This window comes from Enhydra lutris, unplaced genomic scaffold (genome assembly GCF_002288905.1).
Source record: "Enhydra lutris kenyoni isolate GAN:26980312 unplaced genomic scaffold, ASM228890v2 scaffoldscaffold16, whole genome shotgun sequence".
In the NCBI taxonomy this organism is placed as follows: Eukaryota; Metazoa; Chordata; class Mammalia; order Carnivora; family Mustelidae; genus Enhydra; species Enhydra lutris.
Window position 1 is genome coordinate 21070357 of NW_019154100.1, and position 23967 is coordinate 21094323.

The 23967-nt window shown below is 36.5% G+C and overlaps 1 protein-coding gene across 1 annotated transcript; it reads right to left on the minus strand.

The window, feature by feature from the left end:
* Nucleotides 1-1424: 1424 nt before the first annotated feature.
* On the minus strand, nt 1425-22739 carry LOC111147443 (MACC1, MET transcriptional regulator). Its single transcript, XM_022503453.1, has 4 exons — nt 22625-22739; nt 19109-21150; nt 15054-15242; nt 1425-1637 (listed from the first exon to the last, which is right to left on the minus strand). The coding sequence occupies exons 1-4, from the start codon at nt 22737-22739 to the stop codon at nt 1425-1427; spliced, it is 2559 nt and encodes an 852-aa protein (XP_022359161.1).
* Between the last annotated feature and the right edge of the window lie 1228 nt (nt 22740-23967).

Genomic DNA, 23967 nt, shown 5'->3' on the forward strand with positions numbered 1-23967 from the left:
TATATCTGTCAGTCTGTCCCTTGCAGTTTTTATTACAGATCCAATTTTACCTTTAACCATATGTTTTAAATTTTTGTCTCTCTCTGTCACTTGGCAGTACTGAAGTCAGGAATCATGTTGTTTCTCCTATTGTAAACCCCAAGCATCTATGTGCCTGCCTCAAAGTAAGTACACACATTCCATCTCTTGATTAAGTGACAATAAATGAATGACTGTCCAAAACACATCAATGCTGGCAGATGGCCAAAGGATTTAACATATGAGTAAGCACAAAACATCTTTTTGTGAACTCTACCAGCAGTTAGCATTTGTACTGGCCTAAATTCCTGGGTAGTCTCTGTTTTCCAAAAGCTTTATGAAATGCTCTGGTAAACACACACACACACACACACACACACACACACACACACACACACGCATGTTTATATGAGCATTCACACACAGAGATATCAGTGTTTTTGGTGGTTAAGACTGCTACATTCAACAGTGATAAATCAGTTTCCTAAAAACTAATTCTTCCCGATAAAAGTCCCTGAGATTTAAAGAACTACTCCACACTATGATCCTGAAAAAAAGTCCAAGTTTGGCAGGATTAGCTCTGTCCCAAAATGCTGGAAAAAGATGGTGAAAACTACAGTCCGTGGATACAGACAATAGATTTCTGAGGATAAATCATATTTCCTTCTGGCAGTCTTTCAAAAGATGGTGGAAAAATACAGCAAGCTTCCCTTAAAATGAAGTAGCTACCCTGTCCCTATAAGTTTTAATATGCACTTTTAATTTTTACTATTTTGCTATGTACTATGTTTTTTAGAAAGATAAATAAAACCAGGTTTTGCAGACAGAAAACTTACTTCACATTGCCAAATAGCCCTGAGTGTCCTCTCTAGTCCTTAGTCTCTTCAGATAAAAAATGGGAAGAATGTTAGCACACTCCACTGAGAAATTAAATAAAGAGATCAAATATAGAAAGGTTATAGCCCTGTGCCTGTCCACAGAGTATGTGTTTGCTTCTCCTCTCTCTTGACCTGCCTACTGGTAAAACTCCAGTGTTTACCCTGGGAGCCTCTAGTTTATCTAGGTATCTGTGTAATTATGCTAACAGTCATTTGTTTTAACTTAAATAAATGAAAAATAACTTTGAAAGTGACAGAGGGCTTTATTTTCCTTCGCAACAACAGAACAGCTTAATGTTTGTATTTGAAACATATATAAAAATACATATTTGATTATAAAACCTATCTTTGAATTTTGTGTTCTGCTGTGCTTTCACCAGGGAAAACATACTTTTTCAAACTTGAAAAAAATAAGTAATACTTTTCTGAGATTCTTTCACACACGCGCGCGCATGCGCACATACACACACACACACACTCATTTTCCCCCACCATTCTTCCTTCCTCCCCAGAACATACCCTTCATTTTTATACTTCGTCAGAAGTTGAGAATGCAGTTGCTCTCAAAAACTCTAAGGAATATATTAGTACTAAAGCTCCAGTTAAGTCTCGCCACTGTTTGGTCACAGGGTTTTTCATTCTGTCCAAAGCTGATTGAAGATCTTGTAACACGTCTCTGTAGCTGTTTCCATAGTGAGCACCCCAAGTATAGAGAAAATCATAGGCAGGTTTCCACATCATCTACAAAGAAAAAAAAAATTAGACTGGAGTAGGGTGGAAGTAAAGCAGAGAAGAAAATAGATGCTTTTTAAAAAAGAAGTTTTAAAAGCCTGACATTAAAAAAAAATGGAATACCAATTATGTGTGGATTTACTTAATGTCATGAAAAATGTTTTAGTAAGTCACTTCCCTCGTATATCCCTGTGTTTCTAAACCTAGAGGTTTTTAAAATAATGACTATAAGTAGGGCCCTTTTTTTTCTTGATCCATCATCTAAACATTGTATATTACCTTGATCTGAATATAAAAGTCCTTGCACAATTTTTTGATAACATTGAGATGTTACCAAGATAAATTTCTCACTCTCTGAGAGCCTTTTAAGATAAAAGTAATGACTCTTTTATTGTAATAGTATCTGCGGTGAGCTTTATGACACCACATATCAGAGAAGGAACTATACGGTGTATTTAATTCTTTAAGTAAGTCATTTTATTTGAGCATGTCTATAAACAAGGAAAAATGTACCTTCATGATCAAGTCAAAAGGAAAGCAAAAATACAGTTCTCTAATTAAAAAGAAAATAATTTAATGAATCACTTAATGACCAAAAGAAAGATCAATATTGAATACTTATTTATCCTTTCCCTGAGCACCTACCCGTGCCAATGACATCATTGTTTCCATAGAAATAAATGTACGTCAAAGAGGAACTTCATGTTCAAGCATGTATGTAATGGTAACCAAGGCAACCAGGCTCAGGGAGAATAAAGACAAAGGCTGAACAAACAAGACAAACTGTAGAACACACACACACACACACACACACACACACAGAAACACAATCAGTTTAAAATAAATTTTCTCTAAGAAAATGAAAAAATGAACCATGCACTTATAATTGGAATATTTGTAATATAAGCTTTATTTGGGTTCACTAAACTCATTCATTTGTGATTTTATCACTTGTAAAAAGCAGGAACACAGACTATGAGCTCGATATTATGCAGAGCTGCTCTCTTAAAATAGAGGCTCCATTAACAGTAATATCACATGAAGAAGGGCCTTGGGATATAATTTTTTACCCTGCTTTGATAGCCTCATATACTCTACAATTGAAATTAAAAGAATGAAAGACCTAAATAAGGAGTTTTGTTGTATTTCAATTCAACCTACATAAGAGGCTAGGCATTGAACCCAAAAGACAGTTTGATGTTATTTGTCCAAATTGGCATTCCTGAGAAACCACAAATAGTCATAGCTTCACCTCTCTCAATGAAGCTAGACTCTGCAAGGTACCAAATGGAGAATGATTACCAAAGTTATACCATGTCCAGGTGGTCACAGCGCATCATTCCAAATGGTCTCAGATTTTTTACATAAGATTTACCCTCTCCAATCAGGCTTATAAAGAACTGTATCTTTCATCACTGATAGACTGTGAATGAGGTGTTCTTTCATCTATTTTTCTGAACACTCACTTTGAAACCAAACCTTCCAATTACTGGTTACCACGAATAGCTCAGCAATGGAAAATGAGTTGAGGCATATAACAGAGCCTTTTTTTTGTGTGGCAGATTCAATCTTGTCTGTCACTGCTCAGAGGCAAAGATGCACTAAACAAGCAGATTAATTTGTAGTCAATATATACTAACCCTCTGCAAAAGCTTTGAAACCTGTATTCTATGTTGTATTCATTTAAAATTCCTTGATGCTCAACTAGTTGGCACATTATTTTTCAAGTTGTCAGATGTTGTTTAAAATAATGACGTTTATAGCCAAAGTCTTTTAAGATTTTATGCTAAATCCTTTAGGAAGTGAATGATAAAAAAAAAAAAGATGCATTTGAAGATATTTTATAATAAATAGCAACTGGGGGACGCCTGGGTGGCTCAGTTGGTTAAGCGGCTGCCTTCGGCTCAGGTCATGATCCCAGCATCCTGGGATCGAGTCCCACATCAGGCTCCTTGCTCAGCGGGGAGCCTGCTTCTCCCTCTGCCTCTGCCTGCCACTCTGTCTGCCTGTGCTCACTCTCTCTGACAAATAAATAAATAAAATTAAAAAATAAATAAATAAATAAATAGCAACTGGGAACATTTTGGTAGCAAGATGATGGCATATATCACAAAAAAAACAGATGTCTCTTAAAGAATCACAGTGGGTAATTTTCACGTTGTGCACTCTTCTGTGTGCAGAGTCAGAGTAACTTCATAGAGGCAGCCAAAATGGCTACACTGCCTTCCCCGGCAGAAAAACTCTGCAAACTCTGCATCACACAGCTTGCTGCAGCAGGGAGGGTCGCTACGAATAGAAAAGCCCTGAGGCATATTCAATCATGCATCCCTGGGTGTTGTCTGAAGCAGGAAAGGTGCCCAGGTGGTGCAGGAATTGGAAACTACAGATTCAGAAGTCCAATGATACAGTTATATACTCACTTATGCAGAGAGCCATATAATGTTCTCACATTTGGCAATTTTAACAAAAGAACATTTCAGTCAGCTCTTTCAATTCAGAGAAATTTGGAGTGCTTTCTGAGCCTGGACCCTAATTAAGACATCTGAAAGTGTAAAAGGACTTCCTAGGACTACTCTGAATCAGTCAGAAAAGCAAGGAGGCATATTGCTTTAACTCACTGGGGAGTCTCTGGAGTCTAATCCATAAGCTACATAGAAATGGGTACAACAACTCTGGGCTGAAAACACTAGGGCAGTGGTAAATTTCATGATTTATGCTACAACAAGTATATATTGCATTCCACTTTTGTTTCTATTTGCAGCAAACTAAACCTGAATATCCCTTTAGTGTAAATCTGATCTGCTACATAAAACATCATTCATGGCTCTCAATAGAGATAACAGAGAAAGACTATTGTAGCACAAACACAATGAATATATTCAAAATGCATTGTTGTTCATTAATTAATTATATCACTTATTAAATCAAGAAATTTTGAGCAGCTACCACTACAAAGAATTTTGTTACAGAAAGGAATAAAATGATGAGTATGGCATGGCTGGATTTTAGAAGCTCTTAGCATAGAGGGGAGAGAGATATTTGTGCAAACACTGGCCCAATGTATGATTAGACAGGATTTGGTCACTACTAACAGTTAAGAAAAACTCAAAAAATTACTTTCATATTTTCATTTCGTGTAATAAAAAATGATAGTTCCATTGATTGAGAAGCTTTATGGTATAATAGAAAGAAAGACAGGTTTTGGTGTCAGAGTTCTGGGTTGACCTCTGAGTTACATTCCCTGTTGGATGGGTCAATTTGAGTAAATTAATCCAAGTATCTGAGCTTTGTATTTTGCACTCTATAAAATATAGATAATAATTTCCAGGTTTATGTCCAAAGCACCTCCTGAAATGTCTGACGTATAGTTTGCATTTAACACTTTTTAATAGGATATGAATGGGTAATTTGGGGATAAGAGAAAGATTAGGAATCTAGCTTTAGCCTTACTGCATATGAGGTGAAGGAGGGAGTATCTCTAGCTTCAGTAAGACATTAGACTAGAGATACAATCTCCAGGGAGCAGCCAAGAGTTAAAGTGATGATGAAAGCATGAATGGAGGAAAATGCCAGGGAAGAAAATGAAGGGATGGAAAATTTAACCCTCAATTAAGTCTACAGTTAGGGATCACAAATAAGAAATAGAAGCAATAAAAAGATGGAGAGAACCTGGTGTCAGAGTAATAGAAAATGAAGTAGGGTACTTTATGGTGCAAAAAAGTCAAGGAGTGATAGCATCCCAGAAAAGACGTTCAGCTCACAGCAGCTTCTTAGAGCCTGTTGTTCACATAACCTCCCAACTGCAAGTTCAGTGACACCACATGGAGAGGTCACAATCATCAGTGTTAGTTTTTACACCATGCCTTACAAAGCATGACAAAAATCCAACTTCCATCAATGCAATAAGTAATGAGCTGTCCTTTGTGGCATAGCTATGTGATATTTGACTCAAGTCCTTAAATATTTACACTTTTATTTCTTCGGCACTTCTTTCTATGCCATTCTACGTTCCTTATTCAGCAAGTGAACACGTGCTATCGACGGCAAAGACAAAAGGGAAAACTTGCATACATTAACTACAGACTTCATGAAACTGTGTCCAAAAATACACATTAAAAGCCACAAAGTATTTTTAGCTTTGTAATCATTAAAGAGAAAATGAAGTTACTTTTTTCTGGAAATGTTTGAATGAATTAAATAAGTAGAATAAACAATTTTCTTTCCAGGATGACCTAAGTCCTCCAAAAGCTGGAAGTGACTGTGGACTGCTTAGATCTCTTCCAGGTTTATGTTATCTTATATCTCTTCAGCTGTTTGAAATAGCTCTTCTGAGTGATCCGAAGGGGCACGTGCACCCGAATGTTTATAGCAGCAATGTCTACAATAGCCAAACTATGGAAAGAACCTAGATGTCCATCAACAGACGAATGGATAAAGAAGATGTGGTATATATACACAATGGAATACTATGCAGCCATCCAAAGAAATGAAATCTTGCCATTTGCGACGACGTGGATGGAACTAGAGGGTATCATGCTTAGCGAAATAAGTCAATCAGAGAAAGACAACTATCATATGATCTCCCTGATATGAGGGAGAGGAGATGCAACATGGGGGGTTAAGGGGGTAGGAGAAGAGTAAATGAAACAAGATGGGATTGGGAGGGAGACAAACCATAAGTGACTCTTAATCTCACAAAACAAACTGAGGGTTGATGGGGGGAGGGGGGTTGGGGGGGTGGGGTTATGGACATTGGGGAGGGTATGTGCTATGGTGTGTGCTGTGAAGTGTGTAAACCTGGCGATTCACAGACCTGTACCCCTGGGGATAAAAATATATTATATGTTTATAAAAAAATAAAATTTAAAAAAAAAAAAGAAAGAAATAGCTCTTCTGCTGAAATAATTCTCCCGCTTGTGTTCAGTGTTATGATTTAAGGGATGATATGCCAAATCTCGGCACTAATGCTTAAACAAATCAAAAGGTGAGCATGCTCCTGAGAGTTTGTTTTTGCTGAATTTTTCTTAACCACAAAACAAATTCTCACAGCTTTCTCATCACTGTTACAGTTACTGGACATACAGGCCTCACTCTAACTCCCTCACTCTTAGATTTTTTTGAAGGTTAACTTCCTGATGTTATGGGTACATCTTTGACTAGGAAACACGAGGCTGAGAAAAGCTTGGAGCTGTTAATTTCTCGGAGGTGTGTTTTGATCTCCCTCTGTAAGCAGCAGCAGCATCAGTAAGCATTTAACCTAGTGAAGGTTAGTAGTTTCCAAAGTCCTGGCATTTGTGTAAAAGAATTATATCTTTGGTTTATCTTCCAGGTATTAAAGGACAAAGAAAAGGGTAAAAGAACAATAAAAGAAGTAGTGAGATGTTAAAAGAAATGAAACAGGAATAGAGATTTAAAGAATAGTTTTCCAAATTTAGAGAGCTTGGTCCCAGAAGCCAATAAGACTCATTAGATAACGCTCTAGATAATGAAATGCAACATGAATAAAAGCAATTCAGATCTGAGCACAGCATTCTATGTCTTTTTTTAGCTTGTAAAACATGAATAGCATAAAGAATGCAATTGGTTAACTACATTTGGATAATTACATTTTGCCACATTAAAAGATTCATAACCCACCTACTTTCCTCATAAAACTCTAGGAGCAATGTTTCATTTTAAGTATAATTAGCTGAAGAAGTATTAAGGCAAATTTGCCTTATTAATGATTATTGCATGAATAACAATATTCAGTACATCATCTATAATATTCAAGTGGGCATTCTATCACCTGTACTTGGTAACTACCTAAATATTGTTGAAAATGAGGCTACGATTATCTTCAGAAAGAAAGGAGGCTAACATATCACAGGGGTCCCTATTTCTTCAGAAGGGAGATGGTACTAGGTTAAAACTTGATGTAAGATTCTCTTAGAAAAGTCTCTTTGCATACATCCAGCTCCATTTTGTCTAGGAATAACCACCTGAATCATCAGGGATTAAACATAAGCCACAGGAAAACAGAGGACACACTCCTTGCCAGTGTATCTACTCAGAACAGTCTAACATCTCAGGAGAACCTACTGGACAAGCCATTCTCACTATGTCACTAACTCACTAACCAGGAAGATGAGTCAGGTCACCTAGCTATAAATCCAGGGTCATTTCATTAAAGTATAGCCACGGAAATATTTCAATGTTAAGCAGATTTACATCTTAATGTATTCAATGTTAAATGCTGATTCACATGTTAGCTGGACTCTGGTTATCCAAAATTCCTTGTTGTTTGTGATCCCTCAAAATAAACCTTAATAAAAAAAAATCTAAAAAAAAATCTAAAATCTAAATCAAATATTGATGTCTCTAAATTCATTTTAAGATATCTTTATAATATTTAACTAATATTTATTAATATGATTATTATTTCTACTTGATTTTCAGTGTGTAATAAGACATATAAGGTAGAATTAAACCAAAGATCATACACATATGGTAATAAATTCCACTATGATGTGATTTTTTTCTTTATTTCATTTTCAAAAAATGGAGTATCTTTTGAAATTAAAGATGGCAGCAACAAGCATTATAGTATTGTACAAAATAGACTATGATAATCAAAATATTATGTCACTGTGCCAAATACCTAGCACAAAGAATGCAGAATTAAGCAATTATTCTACACATTTTATCACTGGTAGATGAATTTCCACATAACACTTTCCCATTTTTTAAGAAATTATAAATGTATCTCTTTCTGTAAAAACCTATCAAACCACACACTTAGGTATCAAGGTTAGAAGGGGACAGTGCCACATCCCTGTAAGCAGAATCCAGGACTTGCTGTGTGAGCCAGAAAATCGTAAGAGTTCAAGGACATGCCTTTCATCTTTTGCAAGAGATATTTTCCAAGGAAAATTAAATGTTGTTAAACTGGTTAAGGAAAAAAAAAAAAAAAAAGCTGACCAGCCAAGATTTTTTTTTTGTCATTTGTTCCCATGCATTATCATTCTGCCAGTTTCTCAGAAGAGAACCTTGAAATCATTGCTGACTTTTACCTTACCTATATTCTTTCTTTTTTTTTTAAGATTTTATTTATTTATTTGACGGAAAGGGATCACAAGTAGGCGAGAGGCAGGCAGAGAGAGAGAGAGAGGAGGAAGCAGGCTCCCTGCCAAACAGAGAGCCCAGTGCAGGACTCGATCCCAGGACCCTGAGATTACGACCTGAGGCGAAGGCAGAGGCTTAACCCGCTGAGCCACCCAGGCACCCTTCCCTTACCTATATTCTTTCTACAGTTACTCTCAGCCATATTACTAAAAACTCACTATACTTTATTTCCTTTTCTAAAATCACTCAGCATCACACAGTTGTCAAATTCACCTCTTAGTCAAAATAATAGATAATATATATTTAGTTATTGCAAAGGGCAAATTGTTGTTCCAAATATTTCATATATATTGTTTCATATACTCCTCCAAATATCTGATGAGCAAGATAGTATTTTTTACCTCATTTTACAATAAAAAAAAATACTTCTAGAAGAGTCCAGTAACTTGCTGAAGTTCTTAGGGCTAATAGATGATACAGTTGGACAAGGAATCCAGACCAGGAATCTTAACCACTTGCTCTGGCAGTCATTAAAGACTCTATCGGCTTCAAATATATGTCGCTCTGACCAATATTTCCACCCATATCTTCCAATAATTACTAAAATGTATCTCCCTCCAGTCTGCATATTCTCCTCAGTAGTCTCTAGAAGTCATTGGTATCCAGAAACACTGAAATCCCCTTCCAATCCTTTCCCATTATTCAAATCCTACCCATCCTTTAGGACTAGGATGTGTCTGCTGACAGCTTTTTCCCACTTTGATCTTCTTTCATTTAGTTAATTCTGAAAGGAATTATCAGCTATTGTGCAGAGTGGATAGGACTGTGTGTAAAACATATCTGGGTCTGGATCCCAGTTCTATACTTAATAACCATGTAATTCTGGATAATTTACATAAATGCATTCACTTTCAGCATATTGTGAAAAGTCAATAGTTAGAATGGCTTCTTTACAAAGTCTATTAAAATAAATGGGATACAGTAAAGAAAATGCTCATAATGATTAGCTGACACACAGTAAACATGCAATAAATTGCAACAACTATTACTATTTTCATTTTCATTTATTTCAGCATCAAATCATATGCCTCTTGGGGCGCCTGGGTGGCTTAGTGGGTTAAGCCTCTTCCTTCGGCTCAGGTCATGATCCCAGGGTCCTGGGATCGAGCCCTGCATCGGGCTCTCTGCTCAGCGGGGAGCCTGCTTCCCCCTCTCTCTCTCGCTGTCTGCCTCTCTGCCTACTTTTATCTCTGTCTGTCAAATTAATAAATAAAAAAAAAAACATTAAAAAAAACATATGCCTCTTTAAAATAAAACACCTCAAATATTGAGGTGTCTGGGTGACTCAGTCATTTAAGCAACTGACCCTTGATTTTGGCTAAGGTCATGATCTCAGAGTCGTACGATTGAGCCCCACATCTGGCTCTGTGCTGGGCATGGAACCTGCTTAATATTCTCTCTCCCTCTTCCTCTGCCCTTCACTCCCTCTCTCCCTCTCTTAAAAAAAATAAATAATAAATAAAAGTTTATCTCAATTCCCAGGCCAAATAAAATTTGGCTTAGAGAGAAAAAAAGTCACATATTTCATTCTGTTTGTGATTTTTGTAGCTCCTAATGCTCCAGTGTTAAGAACTGATAGTCCTAGTAAATGTGTTAAGTGTACAGATGAATTAAGTACTGAGAGTAAGGATTCAGAGGAAATATACTAAATAAGTAGGAAGAATTCCATATAGAATTTTTATTCATCTATAAAAATAAATAAAATTAGCTGTTTGAGGAATAACTACTTTGTCATTTTAAATCTAGACCTACAATAAAGTGCTTGGAGCACTATAGCTGCCAGTCAAAAATGAGGAGGGACAAAGTTCTAGCTAGAAGATAAAACAGAAAATCAGATCCTCACTGATTGAGTGTTGACTACAAAAAGACTTATAAATACACAGTGCCAGTCATAACTCTATAGGTGAGTAGTTTCTGGTATGAGAATAAATTCCAATTAGCAATGCTGACTTCCTCAGGCTTCCATAGTTAGGGCGGCCCATTCTGGCAGGTCAGATAAGAAATCAGCCTTGACAGGCTTATTTGTGTCGGTGGCTGAGGTGGAGCCCAGTGGGGTAGAAGGTAATTTGATAAGAAGAAGTGATGTTTTAGTGTCCTTGGTAAATAACTGCTCTTATCGAATGAGATGGAAAGAGCATATCCTTTATTGTTAGGCAGGTGCCAATGGAAGACAGTTGCTAAGAAATGTGTCATATATACTATTAATCCCCAGAAGGATAGGTAAAGAGTATGCAATTTAGGCCAGAGAATATCTTAGCTCTGACATCCCCAGCATTTCCTCTTGTAAAATCCAATTTTCTTTAAATAGGCTATTTTTCTAGTATTTTGTTGATTTTATTTTTTGAGTTAAAGCTCTAAATATCTTCAGAAAAACTCCAATGAATTTTCATCAACTTTCACAGGAGAACCTTGGCAATGATTAAACACCTCTGTATAGCATAAATGTATTTTCTTTTCAAAAGAAATACTCTGACAAACATATTTCCCTCAGAATCAGATTCCAAGTTTTGTTGCTTTGCTTTTACGTAGAAAATGAAATTTCACTAGAAAAGTTGAGTAACATTTTTTACAACTAAGGGAGATAGTTTAAAAGTGACATTCTCAGAAGTCTCCAGAGAGAAGGTTCTCTTTTTTCACTATTTTTAAAAAATATTTTATTTATTTATTTGACAGGGAGAGAGAGAGAGAGAGAGAAAGCAGAAGCAAGCAGGGTAGCAGACGGAGAGAGAGAAGCAGGCCCCCTGCTGAGCACAGAGCCTAGGTGGGACTCAAATCGTAGGTCTCTGGGATCATGACCTGAGCTGAAGGCAGACACCCAAGCAACTAAACCACCCAGGCGCCCCCAGAGAGAAGCTTTTCTTTTTCACCTCATAAAAGAATGAGAAATAAGCAAAAGTACTCAAGGAAAATCTGACATACTACTAATAATCTCTATTCTTTAATTGGATTGAAGTTTAATGAAAATGTAAAGGCAAATTTTGGTAGTATCATATGACGGCTTGAAAAAAGAAAAAGAAAAAGAAAAAGTGAAATGAGTCCTTTAACCCCCACAGTCCTGACTACATCTGGCCCTGCCACTCAGCCACCATGATGGATTTGGTGTGGGTGGGAAGAGTATAATCGTTAAAGTACAAGGGCCCCAAAGCCAAAGTCTATGCTCCAAACCTGGTTCTAAGAGTTCCTAGCTCTATATGCTTAAACAAGTTACTTAGCCTCTCTGCATCTTAGATAGTATTAGTATCTGCCCCCAAAGTTTTTGTTGAGAGGATTAAATAAGGATTAATTTTTGTGATGCTCTTGGAGCAGTGTCTGGCCCACAGTAAGTGCCAGATAACTGTCTTTGAGATAGAATAAAAATAGAACAAAAGGAAAAGGGAGAAATTGAAGAAGAAGTAAAGTGGGTGAAAGAGCCCGATTGTAGACATTGGCACACATAGAGAGGAATTGCTGGGAAGTGTGCCCTCTGAGGAAGTGAGATAAAGGAAACGGAAGCCGCATGGGAACCACCAGGCCTCATTATCTCCCTGCCCCGATGCTGGTTCCCTCCCTCTGCACACTCTACCCAGAACTAATATCAGCGTGTTTTGAAATCATTTCTTGACTTGTAAACTGATCATATTTAAAAATAAGCTCCTTCCTGAGAGAAAAATAATTGTACAGCTGTTAAAAATTAGCATACATTTACCCTTTGGTTTAAGTGGCCTAACAGGTAAAGACTCCCATAAGTTGGGATATACCATGCATAATTTTCTAAGCATTTAATAACACAGATCAGAGTGATGATTGTTAGCCTTGCCACAGTTAGTTGAATGATAACCTCTAGAAAGACATCTAGGAACTTCCCTTCCTGCTTCTGAGCATTTTATCAAACTCAGACATAGACTTAGTCATTTGTGATTTGGACTGTGCAAAAGTGAATAATGGAAAAGTAGGCTGTTTGTTGGCTTCCGTCAAGATTTGGGGGAAGACAAAATAAAAACAATCACAGTTAGAGAGAAGTTAGATGTTTAAGAAACCTGAGAGAGTAAGCAACTCTCTGGTAAATAATTCTCAAGAAAACCTTTTTTTAAAACAAAGCCTTACTAAGAAAAAAAGTCTGGCTTTCAACTAGGCAACTTTTTAAAAATGAATCATTTTTAAAGTAGTTTTAGGTTCACAGCAAAATTGAGAGGAAAGTATAGAGATTTTCCATGTATATCCCACTCATACACATGCATAGCCTACCCCATTATCAGCAGCCTCCACCTGAGGGGTACATTTGTTACAGTTGATGAATCTACAGTGATACATTATAATTGCCTGAAGTCCACAATTCACCCTGGGTTCACTTGTGGTGGTTTATATGCTTTGGGTTTAGACAAATGTATAATGACATATATCCATCATTATGATATTATATTGAGTATTTTCACTTAGTATAATTTCTGTGCTCTGCCTATTCATTTCTCCCTCCTGACACCTGGCAACCACTGATCTCTTTGCTGTCTCCATAGTTTTGTCTTTTCCAGAATGTCATATATTTGGTATCATACAGTGTAAACGTTTTTTTTCAGATTGGCTTCTTTCACTTAGTAATATGCATTTAAAGTTCTTCCATGTCTTTTCACGGTTTGGTAGTTCATTCCTTTTTAGTACTGAATAATATTCCATTGTTTAGATGCACCAGTATATCACACTTGATCTTAGCCAAAAGGCCGAGAAGCGATAGGTGCACCAGTCTATTTACCCATATACCTACAGACTTGTGTGGACAAAAGTTTTCAACTCTTTTGGATAACTACCAAGGGCTGTGACTGAGTGATCGTATGGTAAGGGGGTATGTTTTGTTTGTAAGAAACAGCCAAAGGGTCTTCCAAAGTGGCCATTACCATTTTGCATTCCACCAGCAATGAATGAGGGTTCCTCTTGTTCCACATTCTCGACAGCATTCAGTGTCATTAGTGTTCTGGATTTTGGCCATTCTGTTAGGTGGTGGTATCTCAATTAGACAGCTTTTTAATCAATTTCATTTAAATATCAGAATAGTATATCCCTCATAATGTTGTCTTTTTTTTTTCTCCTTATTAAAGGTTTGCTGTCTTTTAGCTCATACACTAAAAACTCATTTGGAGGTTGTAATGTCCTTTTCAGTGTACAAAGATAAATGTAGTCTGTAAAGGGGATGTAATCTATAAGGGGGAAATAGGTCTTGGATGCTCTTGGCTAAAGAGTCTGTTTATGGGAGTCCTTGCTGGAGAGCCAGGCTCCAGGAACCCTGAAGCTTCTACTGCAGCTGCTGGAATTCAACTGACTTGATTTGACTCTTCAAGCTTCATGGAAAGGTTGTCTTGTTCTGCTTATCCAGCTGGCATAGTTGTTTTGTTTCAAAATAAGAAAATTTTCTCAAGAAATTAAAACCCAGCTCTATGCCCAAATAGGAAATGGGGAACATGGCTTCTGCCTCCTACCAAGTCATCATCTAATCCAAGACCACCTTTCCTTAACTGAAATATCCTGGAAATGCTTTCACTCATGTGAGAAAATAAAGAACATTTTATATGTGATCATCACTGGAATACTTCCATTTAAGTCAATAAAAATGGACTCACTTTCTTTATGATAAATAGAGAAAATATTTACCTAATTAGGTCCACCAATATACATTTGTTTTAATATTAATAAAAATAGTTGCATGGTGAATATTTACTTTGCAGGAAGTGTTGTTCTTCTGTATTTGATGTCTATAGCTCTTGCTGTATACAAAATTGTGAAAGAGGTAAGGAAGCTCTTAGATGTTTCTAGCTCTCATTACCAGTAACCCCACACCATCCACTTCCTTAATGCTTGTCACTAAACATTATTTATTACAAATGACTAGTTCTGTGACTAAGGCTGATAAATGCTTATTGTTCTGAACAATGCCTTTGTTCCGATTTGGCCCCATTTCCTCCCTTCAAAGTTTATCTGTTTCTGCCTAGAGTTCTTATAGCCCTGCTTACTGACTGACTAGCTATCCAATTTGGTACAATTATTTGAGCAAAGACCATGTTAATATGCAATCCAATAGAAGAAACATCAATGTATTTTAAAGGTTCTTGATGCCTTTGAAGAGTGATGTGTGTATATTTCAGATAATGTTAATGGTTATGGGGGCAGTGACTTCAGTTAGTGGATCCTCTAGACATTCCCTCATTTAATCCATGTATGTGGTGTAGACTTGATTACATTTGATTTACTTGATCTGTAATTTTTATTATTTGATTAGACAAAGAGAAATCTTACCTCAGCAGCAACATCTCCAGCTTTTCCTCTGTGAGGAATTTCATATGCTTCCATCTGTTGCTTTGTGAGTTGTACTAACTTTTCAGCTAGTTCCCTCCAGCCTTTTCCAAGCTTGACAGCTGAAGTCAGAATAGCAGCCTCTTGGATGAGATGTGCTACTAACCCTTGGCAATCCATCTTCAGCAGAGCCTGCAGCAACAATTACATATCATAGTTAAAATCGACTAATTTGGGCTTTCTCCTATAAGTAAAAAATTTCATTATATTTTCTAGAAACTGGCATCATCTTTCTCACCACATGTATATTTGAGGTTTCTAAAATTCAAAAAGCTGATTTACTTTTAAGCAAATCCAATCAGCAAAGTACAGAGGATATGACTAGACCAAAATTAGGGGAGATTTAAGCCCAAATCAGTGACTAATTATAGGGCCTTGGGTAAACCACTCAACTAATATGTGTCTTAATATCCTAATTGGAAAAGGAAGAAGTTGAACTAGACACTTACAAAGATACCCTGAGGTTCTAGCAGTCTATAATTTATCAACCCAGGGATGATTATTCACTCTGCAAAAAAAAGTAATTCCTTTCCTTACCAGAGAATTGGCTACAGGATTTCTCTAAAGAATAAGCACACTGGTGCTGGTAAATATTACTCTACTTTCCATCAAAATGTGATTTAAAACTCCCCAGAATAATGCCTCTTGCACAAAAATGAGTTACTCCTACAACTTTGAACAAAGCTGTAGATATTTATGACTTCAGAAAATTAACCATCTCCCTTCAGCACCAGTTTAACTGTGTTAAATAGAACCACAACGTGTTAAAGATAAAACACTTAGTCCTCAACGATGCAAATGGAAACCCACCAGAAAATCTTCCCTTCCCTTCCCGTCCCTTCCCTCCTTAGTAAGGCATCTGAGCTTTGTCAATTACCATGCATATTTCAAACAAATCTATGAGTTTCCCTTTGCCATGAATATATTTTTAAAACATGGAATTAGACCTATCTATAGCTCTTCCCTGTTCAAACAAGCAAAGAAACATGTGTGGTAGCGCCTTGTCATTTAACAGCACTAAAAAGCTTTATCCATCACTATGAAACAATATGTAAAAATGAGTGACCAAGTAAGGCAACTAGTAAAGTCCATAGAATATTCATGGCTCTGGAAGCATTAGAAAGACCACCATGGTTTTTATACATTGACCGTATTGGTCCATAAATTTACGGTGAGGAGTTATGATCTCAGGAAAAAAGCAGCACTGAGCCAGGAGGCCCTGGAAGGTGCTTTAAGTAAATCGTGGAATGGTTTTAGCAATGCTTATTCTATCTAGTTTCTTGATTTAAGGAAAAGAAATCTGCACTTGGAGTTACACAATCTGAATTTAAAATCTAATACCACAAAGTATAGGGCTTTAGATAAATCACAAAATATCACTGTTTAATGATTTTTAAAATGGATACAGTGGTAATACCACCTTCTCTAGATGCCTACAATCTTTAGGAAAATTGAATCAGATATCCAAGTGCTTTTAGGAAATGTCAAGTATCAAGTATATGAGGACAACCAGTCTCAATGTCTAGATATGTCTGAGGGTTTTTTGAATCCACAGTCTTTATTAGTTCCCTTCCAGCTCTCCAAATTAATACATAACTCAAGAAAAACACATACTTATTATGCAGATAAAGTTTCAAGAGATGGCCTCTATACCCCACGCTCCATCATCTTCTGGTCAGATAACCAGGCCCAGGCCCCTTCCATAGAAATCTTGAAGCCTTCACTGAGGTGTGGTATGAGATTTTTTTTTTTTTAAGATTTTATTTATTTATTTGACAGAGATCACAAGTAGGCAGAGAAGCAGGCAGAGAGAGAGAGAGAGGGAAGCAGGCTCCCTGCCGAGCAGAGAGCCCGATGCGGGACTCGATCCCAGGACCCTGAGATCATGACCTGAGCCGAAGACAGCGGCTTAACCCACTGAGCCACCCAGGCGCCCCTGTGTGGTATGAGTTTTTAGGAACTACTTCCTTGAGTGAGTTCTCCATCAGCACTGTTCAGTTAGTTACCAAACTACTCACTTAATTAGTATACACCAATATAGAGCAGATATGATTAGGCTAAAATTTCCAAGCCATTTGACCAAAATAACCCTTTTTTTTTTTGTCACTAAGAGAACAAAGAAAGCAAGTTTCAAATCAAGGCTTCATGAGTCCATGCTGAACATGAGCTAATGCAGAGATAATGAGAGGTAATGAGCTGCTATAAAAGGCACATGCAGCTTCAAGCAGGTAGATCAGCCAATGACTCTGAATTCCTCGGTGGAGAACCCAGCACACCGTCATAAAACACTGGATACTGGGGCTTGGAAAATTTAACCCCGTCAGTATCACTGTAGAATCATAAAAATAATAAAGAAAAGAAAATGTTTTATATATACAATTTCTTGTTAAATTATTGTTAGTGTCTCATAGTAAATTCTTCTCCAGAAATCTCTCTCCTCCACATGTACCTGGAGGAGAGCTGTCCTCCTCTCTGTGAACTTGCCTGGGTAATCCTACCCATCTCTCACAGGGCACTGGCCTTGCACAGTTACAACAGTATTAACTACACACCAATACACATAAGTCACACAAGCTTCTACACCACACCACACACACACATTCATAACTGTTTTAGGAAAGTGGAGTAGTTTAAGGGTGACTTTGGAACCAAAAAGGTCTCAAACCTTGTCTCTGATGCTAACCAACTGTGGGATCTTGGGCAAGTTTCCCAGCCTTCCAAGAGTCTGTTGGTAAGATGAAGCTCCTACACTTACTCCAAAGAGTTGTTGGCTAAGTGAGAGAGGTGTATGGAGAGTTCAACACAGGGTCAAACACATACAGAACCCTACAGCATTGTTAGCTATTATTATTATTATTTATACACTCATATTATAGCCACTTTTAGGAATATACTTTTGGTTTTTCTCTTTACTTTTACAAAATACTGTATTTCCACTTTAAAGGCAAACCAGTTCTTTAGCTTCTTTATAGCTCTCCACTGAGCCTTACACTGAGGTAAATGCTATGGTGGAAAAAAAAAAGATCCTGAAAGTTCTATTAAAACGTGAAGATTAAGAAGAAAGTTAGCAATATCACTTTTTGAGTTGTGATGCATCACACACATGAGAAGAATATTAAGCTGATAAAGTGAAGACATTGATAATATGGGTTTTTAAATTTTGACAATATGTTTTAAAAGCAAAATATTGCAAATTAAAAAAAAAACACTAAATAGTGGACCTATAAGAATGCACAAGTTAATTAATCTTGTTTCGGTTGGCTTTTTTTTTTTTTTTTTAAGACTTATTTATTTATTTTTAGGGAGAGTTCTAGAGAGCAGGGGGGAGGAGCAGAGTGAGAGGGAAAGAGAGAATCTCAAGCAGATTCCACACAGAGCACAGAACCCAACAGGGGGCTCAATCCTAGGACCCTAAGATCATGACCTGATCTGAAATCAAGAATCAGAAACTTAACCAACTGAACCACTCAGTCACCCTAGAAAAGTACGAGCAGGGGCCACGAGCAGAGGGAGAAAGACAAGCAGACTCCAGGTTCAATCTCACAGGGGCTCAATCTCAAAACCCCGAGATCATGACCTGAGCCAAAACCAAGAGTCTGATGCTTAACCGAGGTGAGTCACCCAGGGGCCCTGACTATTTGCCTTTATTTATTTTCATGTTATTGGAGCTGCTCTGATATTTTAAGAGCTATTCAACTACTTGAGAGAGGAAGAGAAGAGATCTCTTAACTGCTATATTCTAGCACAAATAGAACTTTAATCTTCGTTTGAAAGATGATCCTCGGGAGCCTAGTTTCTGGGAAAAATCACACTTGAATTTTAAAACTAAGAAATCAATTATATGATCTTGTAAGAAAATATCTATATTTACTATAAAGTAACTTTAGTTTATTTGAAACTGCTGAGAATTTTTTAACTTCTCTCATATGTTTCTATAAATATTCCCAAGTTAATAAAATTCTCTACAGTGAACAATACTGTGAACAAGCAATACTCACCACAATAAGTTCATAAAGAAACTTCCTGGTATTTTTATCTGCATGGCAATCTTCCTTTAACTTCTTTACAATATAGGAAACTTTTTCTGATTCTTTGTCAGCTTGTGTTTGGTCAAAGTCTTCTAGTGCCAGATGTGAGTAACCCAAGACTTCAGCTAAAACTTTCCAATCATAAACTTTTTCTGACACTGAAGTCAATACAACTGAGTAGATGTAAGTCAGTTTTTTAAAGGGTAGAGTAATTTGTTCGAGAAGATTTCTGGTTGTGAAAACATTATTGGACATAGATATTACTTGTTCTTTTTCAATCACCTTGACATTTTTGCAATGTACAAGCCCAACCTTACCTCTCAGGACTCCCACATACCATTCTTTCACTTTGGACTGCCCAATGGCTTTTACCTTACCCTCTCCAATAAGAGCTACTGTGTCCCCTTTGAAATACTCAAGTAAGTAGTCAATCTTTTTTTGTCTTAGCACTGTCTTCACAGTTATCCCATAGTTGGTAAAGTTCATTTTTTTATCTTGAAATGTGGGGTATTTCACACACACTGCTGGCAATAACGGAGCAGACTTGATTTTCTTCTCTTCCTGCAAATCGCCTAACCGATTTGAGAGCCTTTTAAGATTGGGAGCTGGATCAGGTGTAGTGACAAAGAACTGTGTAACTGCTCTACCATTGGGAGGCTCCACCTGAACACGGAAAACAAATATGTGCATTTCTCTGGAGTCAGCTAAGGAAAATAAAAACTGCTGATGAACTACTTCACCTGAGAGCAACTGCTTTTGTTTAATTTCTTTCCTTTCTCTTTCTGCCTTTACTTCAAAATCAGGATCACATGAAAAAACAGAAATACTTAAATCTTGTGGCTTGTCAAGTAAGAACGAATGCTTCCCCCAGAGCTGAAACACAACTGGAGATGTGTTTTTTCCACCCTTCTTAATATCAGAGATTGTAAGCTTTCCTGGCATATAACAATGTCCACAAACTGTGAAAATAACAGTGAAACTGGGATGAATATATCTGGGCCCATAAATTCCAATGGAGGTGGTTTTGTGGATACAATCCCAAATGGTGGCAGCTGGTGACTGAATAGCTTTAATTTGTGCAGCAACCACGAGGTATGTCACCTGGCTCAAGTCTATTAACTTGACTTGGATGATGTCTTTATAAATATAGCAGTTGTTTAACACTTTGAAAGGGCCTTCTTTACCAGGGCTGTGTAAACACACCATTTCTGTCATGACTTGGCTGAAAGGATCCTTTCTCACTTCAGCCCCTATTTTCATCTCCAGCAAAACGGCTTTCATTGTATTTAGGTTGCCTAATGTGATTTCCAACAGTGGGCTTACAGTGCATGAAAGATCATGGTTAAGCATTTGTGGAGGTTCAAGAAATGCCCTAAGAGACACCTCTTGGAATTCTCCCACGGCTACATGGCCTTGGGGCACATGAACAGTGATACCTGATTCAGGTAATTGTACTGACCCTCCTTGGTGGCTTACTTTGCAAACTATCACCGTCTCTGCTACTTGTGTTTGGGCCCATCCCGGACTCTGATTAATTATATTCAAATCCAGGCAGGAACGGGCCAGCTGGCGTCGACTTAACCAAGCCATTTTATAAGCCTCTCTATCATTCTGAAGCCATTCTAAGTCTTGTTCTAGTATCTGGCCAGAGTTATGTATATTCTGATGGGCATGTGCTGTGTCATCTAAAATGTCCAAAAGTTCTGAAACACTTTTAGATCTTGCAGATGTCCGTGAGGAAGACTGCCTGAGTAACTGATGCACATCTAGTTCATCACCAGAGGAATCAAAAGAATTTCCAGTTTCTGTTTCTCTAAAAAAAAGAAAAGGATCTTCCTTCAAGATGGAAATATTCTCTCTCTTCTGGTTATTTCTTAGCTGAGTTATGTCATCCAAAAACGGGTTAGAAGCAGACAGGTCATTCCAGAATGGATTTGTAACCTCGGAAGCCTTATTGCCCTGACATGTGAAAGGATCCGGCCAATGGAGAAGAAATCCTGGGTCTGTAGATTCTTGTTATTTAGACAAAAACAAAGCAAAACAAAAGTGAGGTGGCATCCTGAGATACAACCAACTAATTATTATTATAGCTTAAAAATTCAATGCTTTTTATGTTGCTTTTTGATCTCCAGTCTAATAGCTCCTACAAAATTAATGTTAAATTTGCTCAAATTTTCATGTTATGAGGAAAGAGAAAATGTTCTGCCAGTATATTTTGACTATGTTTAATGTTACTTTTTCTTAAAACACTGTGATTTACAAATAAATGTTCAAAAATTTAGATAATAATCATTTGAACACATTTCCTTGAAAATCACCCAAACTACATACGCGTATGCCTTATCGTTTTATGTTTCATTTTCATAGAAGAAAACCTCTGAACAAACAAAATAATTCAGTCAACTATCCAATTTTTTCTAAACACTGAATAGTCAGTCTCATTATATCTAGAATATTCATTTAATGTTTTTCTTTTATAATAGTCCCCATGTAAAAAAATCAAATGCATCTGTTAATAGCCAAAGGAATTAAAAAAAACAATATGCCAAATTAGACAGTAATGTATTTCTTAGATTATTTCCTGTAGCTTTGCTCTGGTAAGTTTTAATAACGTTGAAATTTTTTCATGAAAAACATTTCATGAAAATGAACATTGAAAAATAGATCACCTTTAGATTTACTATTTGAAGGAATTCATTGAGCTTTTCCCAGTTTAAAATGACAAAGAATAGGCTTACCGCTATGAAGTGAAAACATGTTATTACTTCGGAAAGTGAATATTTTTAAGAATTGGCAACACATGAAAATATTTACATATGAACCATAAGGAATTTCTATATATCTCACAAGTATTAGTCATTTTTAAATGTTTAGCAATTCATACTTGGTCATTTCTCAATAAATATTGGTGATTCTGTGGCCTTGGTGAAACTGGTACAGCTTTCATGAAAACAAAAGCCCAACTGGCCAGCCAAAATTGAAAAGTGAATCCAAGTAAACTGTCAGACTTTTTTGTTTAATACACAGAGAGCTATATCTTAATTGAAATGGGTTTTAAGCATCACACATTAAAAATCAGAATGTGCATTTGAAAAATAAAAGTTGTATTTCTCTTATTTTCATGTTTCTTTCAATCTGGTTTCATCTAACTCTCTTCAAACTTACCTTTCCTCTGAGGATCAGTTCAATTCTTTCACTTTTCATGAAAATTTTTTAGCCCAGTTCAACCTCTAGAGATCTCATTTACCCCCAAATTTATTATATTTACTGCATATATCATTCACTTAATAATGAATTTTTGCCTTCTCAGAAGATTTATATAATCTGCTGACTGTGCTATTTCATTTTGCTCATTTTTTAACGATAGTGTAAGTATTTGCATGATAATTTTATAATTCTTTTAATCTTCTGTAGCTCTTTTCAGAGGTAAGCTTCCAATAATTATCGATGCTGAATTAAAAAATTACAAGTTATAGATTCCCGTACCTGTAACATGGAAATTTCTTGAGGATTTTTGAGCTTCCATGTCAAACAAATTTCCTTCAGACTTACTTTGTGAGATTCCTCCTAACCAAAACTGGGATCTTTTATTGGTTATCATTTTTCCACCTACAAAATAAATAAATAAATAAATAATGTTTATAAGCATGTATATACAGGTTGGCAGAGAAACTAAACTTAAAGTATTCACACATACTTAAATAGAAAACTGCAGTGTGCCTGGGTCAGCTCAGTTGGTTAAATGTCTCCCTTAGGCTCAGATCATGATCCCAGGAGTCCGGGGATCAAGTCCTGCACCTTGGGCTCTCTGCTCAGCAGGGAATCTGATTCTTTCTCTCCCTCTACCCCTCCCCATGCTCATGCTCTTTCTCTTACCTGTTCTGTCTCCCAAATAAATAAATGAAATCTTTAAAAAGAATAGAAAACTGCATTTAATAATACTCTACATAGATCCTCTACTTCTGGTGGGATGCTGGACTAAATATCCTAAAATATGTATCAGCACTTCACTGAAAAATGCTTAGACTCTGGATTAATACCAACAAGCAAAACTAGAATGTATTATTGATCCTATTAAAAAAAATAATTGGTGAAAATTCCAAGGATAACAAAAAAGAATAGTAAGCTGCAACTTCAATAAATAGGAAATTCCTCATTGGTGATTGGAAGACAAACATTCACAAAACTAGAAATTCTTCCTTAAGTTCTTCTATACATTCAAGGCAGTTCTAAGAGAAATCAAGACATTTTATGTATATGTATGTGTTTATAACTTCTTAAGCTACTTTAAAATTTATATAGAAAAGCAAAGGGCTAATATTCAAGACAATCCCAAAAAAGAGCAAGAAGGAAGTGAAGTGTGCCACCAGCATCTAGTTTAATTATGTGCTAAGTAGGACAATGTGAAATGAGAATAGAAACAAACTAAGGACACACAATACCCCTACAAACAGACCCACCCTCACATGAAAACTTGATGAATAACAGAATTCGTCATATAGAGCAGTGAAATGATGATTCAATAAATGGAGGATATACAGTTTAAAAAGTTACATTAATTATACACAAACCAATTTTAAGAGATTTAAAGACTGAAAAGCAAAACTTAAAAATAGAATCTAAAGAATTATCTTTACACTTTCTGGGAAGTAGAGAATTTCTTAAGCAAAGCCCAAGCACAAAATGCAAACCATATTTTAAAAGAATGAGAAATCCTACAGATAAGTCAAATGACATCATTTACAAAAATTAACAACATAAGCCAAAAAGTGGGAGAAGATAAGGATTGGATTCTAAAAGGAGAAGAAGAAAAGGATTACATTCTAAAA

What these genes read in the sequence shown, in the direction of transcription:
- LOC111147443 (XM_022503453.1), bottom strand. Translation starts at nt 22,739, where the DNA reads ATGATAACCAATAAAAGATCCCAGTTTTGGTTAGGAGGAATCTCACAA. An exon ending in TTCTTTATGAACTTATTGTG is followed by an intron (nt 15,243 to 19,108) that starts GTGAGTATTGCT and finishes TTGTTGCTGCAG; the next exon opens with GCTCTGCTGAAGATGGATTG. An exon ending in CTGGAGATGTTGCTGCTGAG is followed by an intron (nt 1,638 to 15,053) that starts GTAAGATTTCTC and finishes TTTTCTTTGTAG; the next exon opens with ATGATGTGGAAACCTGCCTA.